Genomic DNA, 15148 nt, shown 5'->3' with positions numbered 1-15148 from the left:
ATTTTTATATAGGGTGTGACATAGGGGTCCTCCTTCATTTCTTAGGTGTGGATATCCAGTTCTCCCAGCCCCATTTATTGGAAGACAGTATTCTGTCCCAGTCAGTGGATTCGGCGGCCTTGTCAAAAATCAATTGACCATAGATCTGAGGGTCTATTTCCAAACTCCAAACTCTCTGTCTTTTATCCTCTTATAGAGGACTGCAGTAAGGGGACTAAGACCCATCTTGAATGGGTGGGTCACATCTTTATGGAAACAACCTAATCAAAAGGCCCCACCCACAATAGTTCTGCCCCTACATGGCTGGATTAAAAGAACCTAGGCTTTTCTGGGTATATAACAGATCCAAATCAGCCCAACTGATTTTCTTGTATTGAACTACCCTTGCATACCTGGAATAAGCCCCACATGGTTGTGGTGTATGATTCTTTTAATGTACCATTGGATTTGATTTCCAAGTAATTTGTTGAGAATTTTTGCATCCATATTCATTAGGGAGATTGGCCTGGAGTTTTCCTTTCTTGTAGCATCTTTATCTGTTTTTGGTATTAGAGTGATGTTACCTTCATAAAATGAGTTAGGTAGTGTTTGTTTTTCTTCCATTTTTGGGAAGATTTTGAGAAGGAAACGTATTAGTTCTTTTTGGAATGTTTGGTAAAATTCCCCTGTAAAGCCATCTGGCTCTGGGCTTTTCTTTGTAGGAAGGTTTCTGATGACTGATTGAATCTCTACTTGTGACTTGTTTGCGGAGGTCTTCGATTTCTTCTTGAGTCTGTGTAGGTCGTTCTTGTGTTTCCAGGTAATTGTCTATTTCATCTAAGCATACAGTTTGCTGGCATGCAGTTGTTCATACTATCCTTATATGATTTTTTTTTTATTTCTTCAGGGTCCATGGTAATGACCCCACTCTCCTTTTTTATTTTATTTATTTGCATCCTCTCTCTTTTTTTGTCAGCCTAGCTAAGTCCATTCATTTTACTGATTTTCTCAAAGAACCAACTTTTGGTTTTACTGATTCCTCTATTGTTCTTTTTTTTTTTTCCAATTCATTTATTTCTGTTTTAATTTTTATTTCTCTTCTACTAGCTTTAGGGTTAGTTTGCTGTTCTTTTTCTAGTTCCTCCAGGTGAGCCATTAATTTCTCATTTTGCTCTTTCTTCTTTTTTAATATAGGCTTTTAGGGCAATAAATTTCCTTCTCAGCACTGCCTTTGCTGCATCCCAGGCGTTTTGATATGTTGTATTCTTGTTTCAATTCATCTCCAGATATTTACCATTTTCTCTTGCAGTTTCTTCTTCAACCCACTGTTTAAAGAGTGTGTTATTTAATCTCCACATATTTGGGGAAGTTCTGGTTCTTTGGTGGTTACTGATTTCCAGCTTCACTCCATTGTGGTCAGAGAATGTGCTTTGAAAAATTTCAATCATTTAAAATTTATTAAAACCTGTTTTGTGCCCCAGCATATGATGTATCCTGGAGAAAGTTCCATAAGCACTAGAGAAGAATGTGTATCTTGGTGTTCTGGAATGTAATGATCTAGATATGTCTGTTAGGGCTAATTCATTTATCACATTGATTCTCTGTTTGTTCTATCTATAAAAAAGAGTGGTATATGGAACTCTCCCACTATTATTGTAGAAATATCTATTGCTCCCTTCAGTTTTGCCAATGTTTGCCTCATATACTTTGGAGCTTCCTGACTGGGTATATAAACATATGATTATTTATTCTTGGTAAATTGTCCTTTTTATTAATATGTAGTGTCCTTCCTTGTCTCTTACGGCATTTTTGCACTTCAGTCTATCTTGTCTGATATTAGTATAGCTACTCCTGTTTCTTTTGGTTACAGCTTGTGTGGAATATATTTTTCCATCCTTTCACTTTCAATCTGTTTGTATACTTGGGTCTGAGATGAGTCTCTTGTAAACAGCATATAGATGGATCATGTTTTTAAATCCATTCTGCCAATCTGCATCTTTTAACTGGGAATTTAATCCATTAACATTCAAAGTTACTACTGTAAAGGCAGTTCTTGAATCCACCATCTTATCCTTTGGTTTTTAATTGTCAGATTGATTTTTTTCCTCTCTCTGTCTTATCTTCTTATCTTTTAAGTTACCCTTACTAATACTCTTCAGTTCTGTGCCCTTCTCTAGACCTCTTCCTTTTTTTTTTTTTTTCCTTTCAGCCAACAGAATTCCCTTTAGTATTTTTTGCAGGGATGGTCTCGTGTTAACAAATTCTCTCAGCATTTGTTTGTCTGAAAAATTTAAACTTTCACTCACTTTCGATGGACAACTTGGCCGGATAAAGAATTCTTGGTCAGCAATTTTTCTCTTTCAGAATCTTAAATATATCATACTACTGCCTTCTCACTTCCATGGTGCCCACTGAGTAGTCAGAAATTAGTCTTTTGTGGCTTTCCTTGTATGTTGCAAATTGCTTTTCTTTTGCTGCTTTCAGGACTTTCTCTTTCTCCTTCTCTTCAGCATTTGACAGTCTGATTAGTAGGTATCTTGGAGTGGCTCTATTTGGATTTATTTTATTTGGAGTTCATTGGGCTTCTTTGATTTCCATATTTATATCTTTTATAAGGGTTGGGAAGTTTTCCACAATTATCTCCTCAAATAATCTTCCAAGCCCTTTACTCTTCTCTTTTCCTTCTGGGACACCAATGACTCTCATATTTGTGTACTTCATGTTGTCCGCCATTTCCCTGAGACCCAACGCAAAATTTTCCATTTTTTTAACCATGTTATTTTGTGTGTTCGAATTCAGTAGCCCTACCCTCTAGTTCACTTATTCTTTTTCCTGCCTCTTCAATCTGCTGTTGTGTCTCTCTAGCATATTTTTAATTTGATCTAGTATCTTTCATTTCCATTGTTGGGGCAGGCCATCTGGGCTTCAGCTCCATGTCCCCTCTACTCTGTGATATGAGTCAGGGCCATGCCCCTGCACCCTGGAATAAGATGAGGCCATTCTGTCCCTCCCTCCCTGAAGCTGTTTCCCAGGGCTTCTGTTGGGGCCTGGCCCAGCTGTTTACATCTTCTGACATCCCTCTCCCACTCCTCTAGGCATTCTGGACCTCTGGCTTGGGATCAGAGGTAGGTATGGAAGGGATGGAAGATAAACAGCAGGATACACTTCATGAGGACTGGGAAGGACAATTCTTAAATTGCTGTGGAGATGGGGTGGGGAAAAGAGGTGGCATCTTCTTGAGCTCCTCTCCCTCCTACACTTACCATCCCAGCTGCCCAGATGCAGGGAAATTTGGCCAGCTTGTGGGGGAGGGGCTTGCTCCCTTCCATAAAACTTTGATGACTGACAATGCCCATTCTTCCTTTTGCTGACCCAGGGAGTTCTGGGAGTTGAAGTTTATTAAAAGATTAGGGAACTTTCAAGTTGTTTGGGCCAAGAACCCTAGATGTGAAGGGTTGACTTCATCCAGTTTGGGTGGCAGAGGAGTGGTGAGAAGCATCTGAAACATTTCTTTAGATCTCTGGGGCCAGACACAGGGATGTCCAGTGGAGACCCCTAGCTGCCCTCTTTCTTCTACCCACAGCACTCAAGGCCAGCCTAGGGTCATATATACCACCCAGACATATAGGAAAGACACTCTATTTTTTCTTTCAAATCCTTCTTTATGCTCTTTTTGTGTCTTCTTGATATCATTTTTGTCTTTAGCCAACTGACTGAAGTCATTTAGGAGGCTTGTATGAACATCTTTGATTAGTTGTTCGAAATTCTGTGTCTCTGGCTTTTTAATTTGGTCATTTGGTTTGGCCATGTCTTCTTGCATCTTTATATGCTTAGCGATTTTTTGTTGATTTCCAGGCATTTGGTTATCTTGATAAGATTATTTTGAAAGTTGATTTCCCTTGCTTGTCTAAGATTTTGTAGTTGCTTGTGTTTGCACTGAAGGTCTCCTTCGCACTTGGTTTGTCAGAAATTCCCAGCCAAACCAAGGCCGGGGCCTCATGCAGGAGGTGTAACTCTATTTGAAGATTTGTTAAAGGCTGAGCAGAAAGGCAGTTTACCAGAGTGCACTTTCCCTGTCTTCTCAGCAGATGGTGATCTTGGGTCACCTCTACCTCTCAAGACAGTCTCTCTCCAACTGCGGCAGCCAGCTGGCAGAATCCAGACCAGGTGAAAATCCAGTCAAGGCCATGGTCTCCATGCATGCTAAAAGCCACCAACCCTGGGAGTGGTGGGTGGGCACCGTGTACCTCTGCGGAGAATCCACTTGTGGGAACAGTGGGTCTGGTGACTCTCTGGCTCCTGTGTAAAATGACCTTGGGCTGTGAAACTAAGAGTTTCAACTTCCCCTGCTCCCTGGGGGTGCCTGGTGCTGCAGTGTGGGTCACTCCCTTACCTCTTGCCTCTCTGCCTGTGCATGTCAACAGTGATCCAGCCCTTCATGGAGAAAGGATATGGGCAGAACAACCCAGAGTGTCTCTTTCACCGGCCAACTGTCAGATCGGCTCTGCTCTGTGTCCCCCCTCCCCCTGAGGAGACATCCCTACCCCCAGTCTGCCCCCAAACCAGGTACCCACACTGGCCTGCCTCAGGGGTAGGGAGTAGGCACCATGCACTGCAGCAAGGTCTCTGTGTGTGGGTAAACCAAGTCTACTAGCTCCTGGGTTCCCATGCAGGAGCTCCCACTGTGGAGCTGAGAGGGAGGATCTCCCCAGCTGGCTGCAGAGGTGTGGGTGTGGTAGTGCTTCGCTCCTTTGGCACCTGCTCCAGCCTGTGCACAGCAGCCTGCTCCAGGTATCGTCATGATTGAATACACTTACCTTGTCCTCTCAGTCATAATTTCACTGCTTTTTCACCCAGGTCCTCCCTATATGATGTAGAAGTCCCTCTCTGGTCACTCATACCTTGGAACCACTGTTGCTGTCATTTTCTGTCTTTTCTCTAGTTGTTCCATGGTGGAGGGGTGAGCTCAGCCTTGAGAATCTATTCTTTAGTGAAGTTCTGGCCAATCTCTGAAGTAATGAGTGTAAGATTTCCTTTCCTAAAACATTATTTGGTTCTAAGACGCTTACTTGCTCTCTTTTATTAATTATTCTAGAATGTGTAGAGAACATTTATACACTTAAATAGCATTAATGTACATTCTACTGGTTAATTATTTGGCATCATTTGGGAAGGTCCATGCTGAACCATTCTACTCCCCCGCCCCCCAAATATAGTACAAATTAATAATATAAAAGTATTTCCGGTGGTATATTTATAATTTTCAAGGGTCCTCAATGCTTTAGACCCATATAAAGAGGTACCCTACAATTAAGAGTGCCCAATAATTCACATTAACTTTTCTCTCAACTGATATTAATTGAAGTTTCATTATTGTATTCCATATTGAGAGTATTAGAATTCAGCACTGCCATTTCCAACTTTTGCATGAGGCTGCTTCTCAAATAAAATTCCAGCTCGTGGTTACCCACAGGAAACACCCAGGTACTAATGGGAAGTAGAATAACACTTCATAATTGCAAATTGGGTATTCCAGAGCAGGAAACTGATTCATTCGTAATTATTCATTATGTAACTGATTTTTAAATTAGTCCTTTTTTTGCAAAAGAACAAAACAAAACAAAAAACAAAACAAAACAAAAAAGGTGTGGTTTGAAATGATTTTTCCATCAAATGTGTACTCTCATCAAGCTGAGGTTATATTTTTAAACAGTACATGCTTTCAAGGAAACCATAATTATAAACCTTATATTTTTATATTTCATGAGATCTGTGTCCCAAGTTTGAACTGGGGAAATGCTGTCTTAAAACAGCTATGTAATTTAATTTAAAACAGTTAAGGTGTCAGTTCTGAGAACTCTGATGCATGTGGTCCTATGCAACCTCTTCATTCCCCAGCAAACAAGAATGTTCCTGAAGTAGCACAACCTCGCTAATTTATATTTTCCCCACAGTGGCTAGACTTTCACCAGCCAAGCCAGCACTCAGTAAGACAAAATCAAAGACCACCTACCCCCATGAGTCTGATATACTACTACAGAGATCTATTTAATTTTACTTCATAATAATAATTAGTGATGAAAGGAAAGAGGGAATAAAGCAAGAAGAAAATAAAAAGAGATGATGGAACAGTTTCATACCAAAATTATTCTGCTTTAATACCACTCAGAATAAGAAGGTTTCCAATACTTACTCCAAGGATCTTCCTTTGGCATCGACCACATTCAGGAGCAAAGAATTTCTCATAGCACAGCTCACAATACAGGGCTCCCTTCTCCTCTACAAATCCAATGTAGGCCATAGTATTTTTGCAATGAGCACAGTTAAATTCTTCTGGATGCCAAGATTTCCCCAGTGCCACCAGGAATGGTCCCCTGCCAGAAGAAAAGAGATCAAGTTGGCTCAGGAATAAAAATTTCTAAAGTTAGCCTGGATAGCATGGACCTCTTTTATGCAACATCCAATCAATTAAATACTTGCTCAATTCTCCTTCTCAAGGTTGAACACATGGGTGCTTTACATTTACATAGGGACTCTATGCATTTATGCAAAGACAAAAGGGGAGAGGAGTGAAAACAATTGAGGGTTTCTTTAAAGAAAGGCCATCCCCCTTTCCCCCTTTTTTCTGTCTACAGAGGCTGTGGTAGGTTTTATTAAACTGCAATGAGTGACTCTGTCTGCATGATGATTATGGTTTATTATGATTGGATATTAAATGTGACAGAAACTGAAGCACCAGAAAAATGTACGTTTTAACCAGAGATAAGAGTTTGATATTTCTTTAAATAAAGAAAAGAAAAATCCCAGTTTGGCATGTCAGAATTTTAAAAATAGTTAATTATTAGCCAAAAATACTCTAGTCAATTTCTCATCCCCACATATTGTTTCATATATTTATTTCTCAACTTTATTAAGCATATCAAATCCTCACACCCTGCTAATGACTACAGAAATTGTAAATTGAGTATTATGGATTGTTTGAAGCTAGTTGGAAAGAGGTTTTATTTAATTTACACATGGCTGATTTTTAATGTACATTCCTATCAAGATAAAAAATGTTTGTAAAGAGATTTTTTTTTCCATTAAATACTACACAGTCATGGACTGATAAAATGGGTCTGAGTTTGCTTGACAGGGATCCATTATGAAGCCTTATCTAGTCATGAAGCCTGTGGAAATTAACCATTCTAGCCTCTGCAACATACTTTTCAGTAGTTACATCACACTAATTTTTATTCATAGAGTGGCTTTACCTCCAAGGCAGTTTTACACTTATCTAATTTGTCCATGCAACATTCCTGTGAGATAGACCAGGGTAGTTATTACGGACTCAGTTTAACAGATGGAGAAGCTGAGATACAGACTGTTCAAAAGATATGACCAATACTATAAAATCACTGACTGAACCAAGGCTAGAAACTGAATTTCCTATTTCCTAGAACAATGTTCTAGTCAACTGTTATTAAGCACCAGACTAGGCAGCTTATTATCAAGTAAAGTCACAATAAGCATCACAAAGTCACACCTTTTTTTTAACCTTTGACAGTATCATAAACCTTTCTATTCACTAACTATCTCCCATTAGTAAACTCTTTGCACACACATTGATGTTTATTTAGAACCGGCACTTAACTCTGCAAGCGTCAGGAGAGTAGAAAGGCTCTTGATGGATGACTAAAAATTTTTCTATGAGTTTAAAAGGGTATTTTCTACCCCCAATTCTTGTTAACTTGTTTCTCAATAATATGATATCATTTTGTAAAAGCTAGGACATGCACCTTTCTTAGCCTTTGAGACAAATAGTTTATTATTTTTAAAAACATTATCGTAGTTTTGTGTTCCTTAACAAAGAATGTCTTTGTTAACTAATAACTGGCAGAAAAAAGAGCTACCTATTCTGTACACATATATATTGCTTTTGGGAAGTCATCCCTCAGTTTTTAACTGGTTTATAAATAAAAACAGTCCCACTCCACAAATTCCTCCATCTCATTTTCTTAGTATACATTTGGCAAGCAGTTTACCTTCAAAGATAAACCAGAAAGTCACATGGCTCAAAGCCAGCCAAGGTTTTATGATTGCTCTGAGCTTTTCCACTAGGTGGGTATTTGGTTGTATATGCTTGAAAAGTCTTCCAGACTAAATTTACTGTGACCATAACACAGGGTATGGTAGAACTTTGGGGTTTTATGGCTGGCATTTGTCTGGACATTAAAGCAGATTAGAAACATTTCTATTAGGATCAATTTTTTTATTAGGGCACACACATCTTCAGTTCATCCATAAGGATGGATAGTCCCTGAGGCCGGGATCTTTTTGGGCACCTCAATTTTCGAATGAAGTCAGTCCAACCTAAGGTCTGTATTTTGTAAAAGCATAAGTGTTGGTATGCACCATGAATAAAGAGAAGAGCTTTATTCCCGGAACATAACCAGTGCTACCAAATACTTAACAAAGTTTATCTGAGACAAAAAGACATTTAAGAACTGATTCTAGATTTTCTACAGTATGTACTGAGATCAAGTCAGATCAGCAGAGTACTGATCTATGATATGCTATGAGTCTGACTCACTCGACAGAATTACTCCTTTTATGAACAGTGCTTGGTGTGATGTTATTACTCTATATTGCCAGCAATTATGGAACAGACCTCTATGAAATTCACCCTTGCTCTTCCTGCAAGTTGTTGTTGAGAGTGTTGTGTGTTATATCATACAGGGTCATTTTCACGTATACTCCTGGAGAAATGCCTATCAAGTTTTTGTAACAAGAATAGCTTTGCTTCTTCTGAGCAATAGGTTTATTTTTACATTATTGTATAGTGAATTGCAAAACTATTCTTTGGGGCTGACTGCTAGAAGGCTTAAAGCCAAACCATAGGCAAAAGTGTGTAGGCCATTAGCATAGGTATTGTCTAGTCTTAATGCTAGCTTCTTTAGCTTGGTTTTTAATGGTCCCACCTGTGATTTTCATTCTTCTTTTGCCCGCTTTTAAGTTAGAATATTTTATATTCCATGTATTCAAAAAATCTTTGTAAACGCTTTCTGGAATAAGGCTCACTATAAATAAATAAATTAGAATTATACTCCATTGAAAGGGTAACTTTAAAGTATTTCATTAGTTCTTTTATCAAAGAATAAAGAAAACACTCTAAGACAATAAAAAAATTCCTTCTGCAACTTTAAAATATGAGTTTAAAATAACCTTTGCTCATGCCAGATCTCCTTCCTTAAACATACATGCTCAGCTCAAATACTAGTCCAACCTGATATTCCCTGGCTGCACTGAAAGTGCATTTTTCCCAATCAATGTCTGTAAAGATATGTATAGATTAAACAATAAAATCTCTTACTTATAACAAAGCACTCTCTTCTCTATGTAAGCAAAGACTAATTTAATAAATTCATTAACACAGGATTAACACCAAAGAAGTTCTTGCTCCAGGTAGGATTGAGTTTCCATGTCTGAACTGGAACAACAGGCTTGCATAACTGCAAAGTGGAATTAAGTATTCAACTACCTCTTACAGTACTCTATGCCCTATGGGCCCTTACTAAATACTTGTTGACTGACAAACGAAGGGAGGAATGAGAGTTAAAGTATTTGATTGGCTGAAAGAGAAGAGCTATAGCATGAAAATTTTGTGCCATTTATCTTCTGTGAGACTTAGGCCAGGGAAAAAAAAAATGAAGGAGAGGTAGGGAAGGATGCCAAACAAGAATTTAGGGGAAAAAAGCTTATAAAGTGTCAGAAAAGTGAAAGAAATTGCAAATTTCAACAGATACAACCTAACAGGGATTCAGCTTCAAATACACATGCTCACTGCTTGATTCTCTTTATTATTTAATTCTCACAATAACCCTCAGTGATGAGGTTATGATACAGATGAAAAAAATATCAGAAGTTGACCAACTTTCCTAAGATCATGTGGCTGATAACCTATATTTAGAATACACCCAAACCCAGCCACTACATATTAAAAACTTTTCTACCAAAAGTTACTGCATTAGTAGAAGTTAAAAATAAAAGCCTATCAAAGCCATATAAAAATAAACAACTTGTGTTCAAAAATAAAAATGGAATCTGATATCCTATTTAATTATATATAATAATACTAAAAATTATAAACCAGTTTTATATTATGGTCAACTTTTAAGCAGCACCTGGCATGAGCAAAGAGTTCAAGAAAAACATAACTGGAGGAACAGAGCGAAACAGAAAAGATAGTTGGGAGAAACTGCACACCCACACATTCACAAATACACACAGTTATATGCAGGAAGAGAGAAAGAGTAAGAGAAAATGAAAATACAGTCACTGTCTTTCAAGATTTACACTACCCTAAATTAGAAATAGTAACAATCATTCCTAAAATTTGGCATAACTATTTTTGACACCCTTAATTCTTCATTTCCAGTAGATTATACCCAATTTTCCAATTTGGAATGTTAGAAAAATATAGCTCTACTTTCATCAAGTATCATATTTATGTACAGCCCTTTAAAATACTGCATTTAAAGGGTTTTGAAGCAAACTACAGTTTTAAATTTTAAAGACAAAAAATTTGCTCAAGAATAAAACATAGTTAAAATGAGCCTAAACATAATAATGAATAAAAATGGCATGCCCTAAAGAAGTAATATGAATTGATAATTTTTAAAAAGTCTACTGGAGACAATTATAGTCAATTCTTTTATTGGAATTACTATAAAATCAGCAAACCAGGGGAACTGTGATTCTATAATAAGACAAGTTAAATAAGTGGGATATAATTGCAACTTGGCAACCTTAATATCATGAACCTTACAAATACTTTAAAAAAGTTCATTCATCAACTTAAATATTTACCAAATGCAATAATATATGCAGGCAGTGTTCTAAGAACAGGGGTTACAACAAGAAACAAAGCAGAAAAAAGTCCTAGCTCACATGGAACTTTTATTGTAGTATGAGGGAGAGTGACAATAAATAAGATAAATAAATAACATATATGATATGTCTGATATTAAGTGCTGAGAAAAATAAAGCAGGGGAGACTGGGAGAATGTGCATGTGTGTGTGGGAATGGAGGGAGGTGGTTTAAACAGGGTGGCCAGGGACATGATGATATTTAAGGAAAGGTCTGAAGCAGGTGAAGGTGAGTCATGCAAATATCCAGGGGAAGAGAATCCAGGCAGAGGTGATGGCAACTGTAAAGGGCCTGGTGGAGGCACCTGTAATGTTCAAGAAACAGCAAGGACAGTGTGTTTGGAATTGAGGTGACTAGGGGGAATCTGTAAGTAATAAAATCAAAGAGATAATGAGGTGGGTGGGTAGGGGTGACTGAGTAGGGTCTTTCAGCCATTGTGAGGACTCTGGCTTCTATCAAGGGTGGAATCATAAGAAAGTTTTGGGCAAAATACTGACTTGATATGATTTTAGTTTTTTCAGGATTACTCTAACTACTATGTTGATAACAGGTAGGGAACAAGGGCAAAAGCAGAAAAATTAGTTAGAAAATAACTGCATTATCTCAGGTGAGAGATGAAAGTAGATTAGATCATGTTGGTAGGAATAGACAGAAATAGTGAATAATATTCAGATTTTGGATATATTTAGAACTTAGAGCCAGAATGATTTGCTGACTCATCATATGTAGATTGTGAGAGGAGTCAAGGAAAACTCTTAAGGATTTTGGTCTGAGCAACTGAGAGAAGAGAGCTATTAATCAAGGAGAAAAAACATGAGGGGAAAGGTATAGCAGGCAGAATTCTAGGATGGCTCCAAAGAAATACTGGAGTCCTTAAGAAAGCTCAGGGGCCAACACAGACCCAGATGCTTAGAGATGCAGACAGAGCATTTGGTTGCCCTGGAGAAGCTGAGAGAAGACCCCCAGAAGCTTAGAGAGAAACACCCTGGGAGAACAAGCAAGAATGCACAGGAGCTGCAAGAGAGAAGCTGAGAGAGACAGAAGCCCAGAGACATTTTGAAACCAGAACCTGGGAGCAAAGGACCAGCAGATGCCAGCCATGTGTCTTCCCAGCTGACAGAGGTGTTCTAGACGCTATTGGCCTTTCTTCAGTGAAAGTATCTTCATGTTGATGCCTTAGTTTGGACCCTTTTTTACCTTAGAACTGTAAATTTGTAACTTAATAAATCCCCTTTATAAAAGCCAATCCATCTCTAGTATTTTGCATAAAGGCAGCTTTAGCAAAGTGGAACATGGGTCTAGATGTGAATCTTTTTAAATTTATCCTCCTTGGAGCTTGCTGAGCTTCTTGGAAGTAAATTAATGTTTTACATCAGATTTGGGAAGCTTTTGGCCACAATTTCTCTAAATATTCTTCCTGCCCCATTCTCTCTCTCCTCTCCATGTAGGACTTGAATTGTAAATATATTGGTATGTTTAATGGTATATTAGAGGCTTCTGAAGCTCTTTTCATTTTTTCTTCATTCTTTTTTCTTTCTGTTTCTCAGACTGGATAATGTCAATGGGCTTACCTTCAAGTTCATTGATTCTTGTGCTCGCTCAAACCTGCCCTTGAGTCCCTGGCCGATTCTTTCTTTTCATTTATTGTACTTTTTCTACTCCAGAATTAAATATATTTCCAGCAAGCCACCACCATAATGCTACAGACTTCAGAGAAAGCATAATCCTGGCAACAGTTTGATTTTGGACTTCTAGACTCTCTTTACTGATATTCTTTATTTAGTGAGACATTGTTCTGAGACTTGCTTTTGGTTGTCCAGATGTGGCTTCCTTTAGTCTTCTGAACATATTTAAACAGCTGATTAAAGTGTTTGTCTAGCAAGTCCAACCTGTGGGCTTCCCCCTCATCCCCCGTATATGAGCTACACTTTCTTGTTTCTTTGCATATTATATTTTTTGTTGAAAATAAAACTGCAGTTTTAAGTAATATAACTTAATGAAGCAAAGCTGGAAATCAGACCCCCATTCCCCTGGGTTTGCTGTTGTTGCTGTTTGTTGTTGCATTGTTTGCTTAGTGATTTTTCTGAACTAATTCTGTGAAGTCTATACTCTTTGTCCTGTGGATCTGCTTATCTTAGTAGTCAGCTAAAGACTGGACAGATATTTCCTTAAATGCCTGGAATTGATAAATCTCCCCATATTTGCTGACAGGTTCTGTGTACATGTTGGGACACATTGTCAACACTCAGCCAGGCACATTACAACTCTATCTTAGCCTCCACTTCCTTCCTGAGCAGTCTCAAGGTTAGTCAGAAGGGAGAGCTTAGGGCTCTCTATTGAGCATGCAAATAGCCCTACACATGCACATTACCTTCTAGATTCCCAGGAATACGCTGGAGTTTTTCAAAGTCCCCTATGGACATCTCATTCCCCAGCTTTTCCTTTTGGCTTTTTGTTAACCTATTGTCTGTCCCAACTATTATCCACCATCTGAGGTTGCCCTGATTTTGTTTTAAAATTCAGTTTTATTGAGATATATTCACATACCCTATAATCATCCACAGTGTACAATCAGTTGTTCACACTACCATCATATAGTTGTGCATTCATCACCAAAATTTCTGAACATTTTCATTACTCCAAAAATAAATAAATAAATATAAAAATAAAATACAAGTAAAGAAGAACACCCAAAACATTACATAACCCCTACCGCCCTATTACTGATTTTATTTTTGTCCCCATTTTTCTACTTATCTGTCCATATAATATAATGGAGTGTAAGCCATAAGGTTTTCACAATCACAGTCACACTATAAAAGCGACATAGTTATACTTCAAGAATAAAGGCTACTGGATTGCAGTTCAACAGTTTCAGGTATTTCCTTCTAGCTATTCCAATACACTAAAAACTAAAAAGGGGTATTTATATAACCCATAAGAATAATCTTCAGAATGACCTCTTGACTCCATTTGGAATCTCTCAGCCACTGAAACTTTGTTTCATTTCTCTTCTTCCTTTTGATCCAGAAGGCTCTCTCAATCCCATGATGCCAGGGCCAGGCTCATTCCTGGGAGTCATGTCCTGCATTTCTAGGGAAATTTACACCCCTGGGAGTCATGTGCCACATAGTTGCCCTGATTTTAAACAATTCTCTCTTATTGTTTTAAAAAAAATGTCCCCAGGTAAAAGATTGTTCACACTGAGTGAGCTGAGTCAGGTCAAATAAAGATAGCTGTGAAAGTGGAGTCTTTCAGGGAATAACCAGACAGGTCAAACAGTGACAATTCTAGGAATAGAGCTTTGAAGGCACTCCAATCCTGTTCTGCCCCTGCGAGTGGCTGCCAGGCTGCTTGTTTTTACTGTGATTGTGAGCTGTTGATTTTCAAGGCTACCATAAAGCTATGGAAGGGGGAGACTGGGATATGGCAAGCTAAAAGGCCACAAAACTTGCTGTTCTTACCAAGATTCAGTTGGTTTTCTTGAATAAATGCACCTCAGATTGCTACAAGCCTTTGGTTAATTTTCAAAGTTCTAGAAAAGTTGATTCTGACAAAATTTTTCAGTATTCTTGCTGCTTTTATGGAGGGGAGAATTTTCAGGGGTTCTTACACCACCGTTTTTACAGAAGTCCAAATTTGTGTTGTTTTAAGCCACTAAATTTGTAGTAATTTGTTATGCAGCAATAAGAAACGAATGCAGAAAGTTTAGGGGTAAGATCGGGAGGTCAGATTTGGAAATGTTCATTTTACAATGCCTATTAGACAAAAAAAAAGAGCAAATACTGTGTAGGATAGCTGGATATGAATCTGGATTTTAGGGAAGAGGTTCAAGCTAGAGAAAAAAATTGGGAATTATGAGTGCAAAAGATGATATTTAAAAACCAAGCAACCGTAGTTACCCAAGGAAGAGAGTATAATAGGAAACAGCAATCAAAGGACTAAGCTCTGAGGCACTTCAACATTTAGAAGTTGGCAAGATAAAGGAGGAACACAAAAAGAGTGATCCAGAAAAGTAGGGGGAAGAAAAAAAAGAGGAGAGCATAAAATCATGGAAGTCAATTGTTTCATGAAGGAGTAGGGCTCTACTATATCAAAAACTGCTGATAGGTCTAGTATGATGAAGAATGATAATTTATCACTAGATTTAACAACAATGTCTAGGTTACCAAAACACTGATGGTGGCAATTTTGGTGGAGTATTAAATAAAAGACTAACCAAAGTACATTAGATAAATGGAGGAGAGGAATTAAAAAGAG

At 38.0% G+C, this 15148-nt stretch overlaps 1 protein-coding gene across 4 annotated transcripts in view; it reads right to left on the bottom strand.

Moving 5' to 3' along the window:
- The window catches only part of PDLIM5 (PDZ and LIM domain 5), a 251147-nt gene that overhangs the window by 14177 nt on the left and 221822 nt on the right, over positions 1-15148 (bottom strand). For all 4 annotated transcript variants that reach the window (XM_037830279.1, XM_037830275.1, XM_037830278.1 and 1 more), the window contains one exon: positions 6173-6353. In XM_037830279.1, the coding sequence (XP_037686207.1) occupies positions 6173-6353 (181 nt within the window). The remainder of the gene's footprint in view (positions 1-6172; positions 6354-15148) is intronic.

Source organism: Choloepus didactylus, chromosome 3 (assembly GCF_015220235.1).
Source record: "Choloepus didactylus isolate mChoDid1 chromosome 3, mChoDid1.pri, whole genome shotgun sequence".
In the NCBI taxonomy this organism is placed as follows: domain Eukaryota; kingdom Metazoa; phylum Chordata; class Mammalia; order Pilosa; family Megalonychidae; genus Choloepus; species Choloepus didactylus.
The sequence above is the reverse complement of the archived record's forward strand: the minus strand, read 5'-3'. Positions and strand labels throughout refer to the sequence as shown.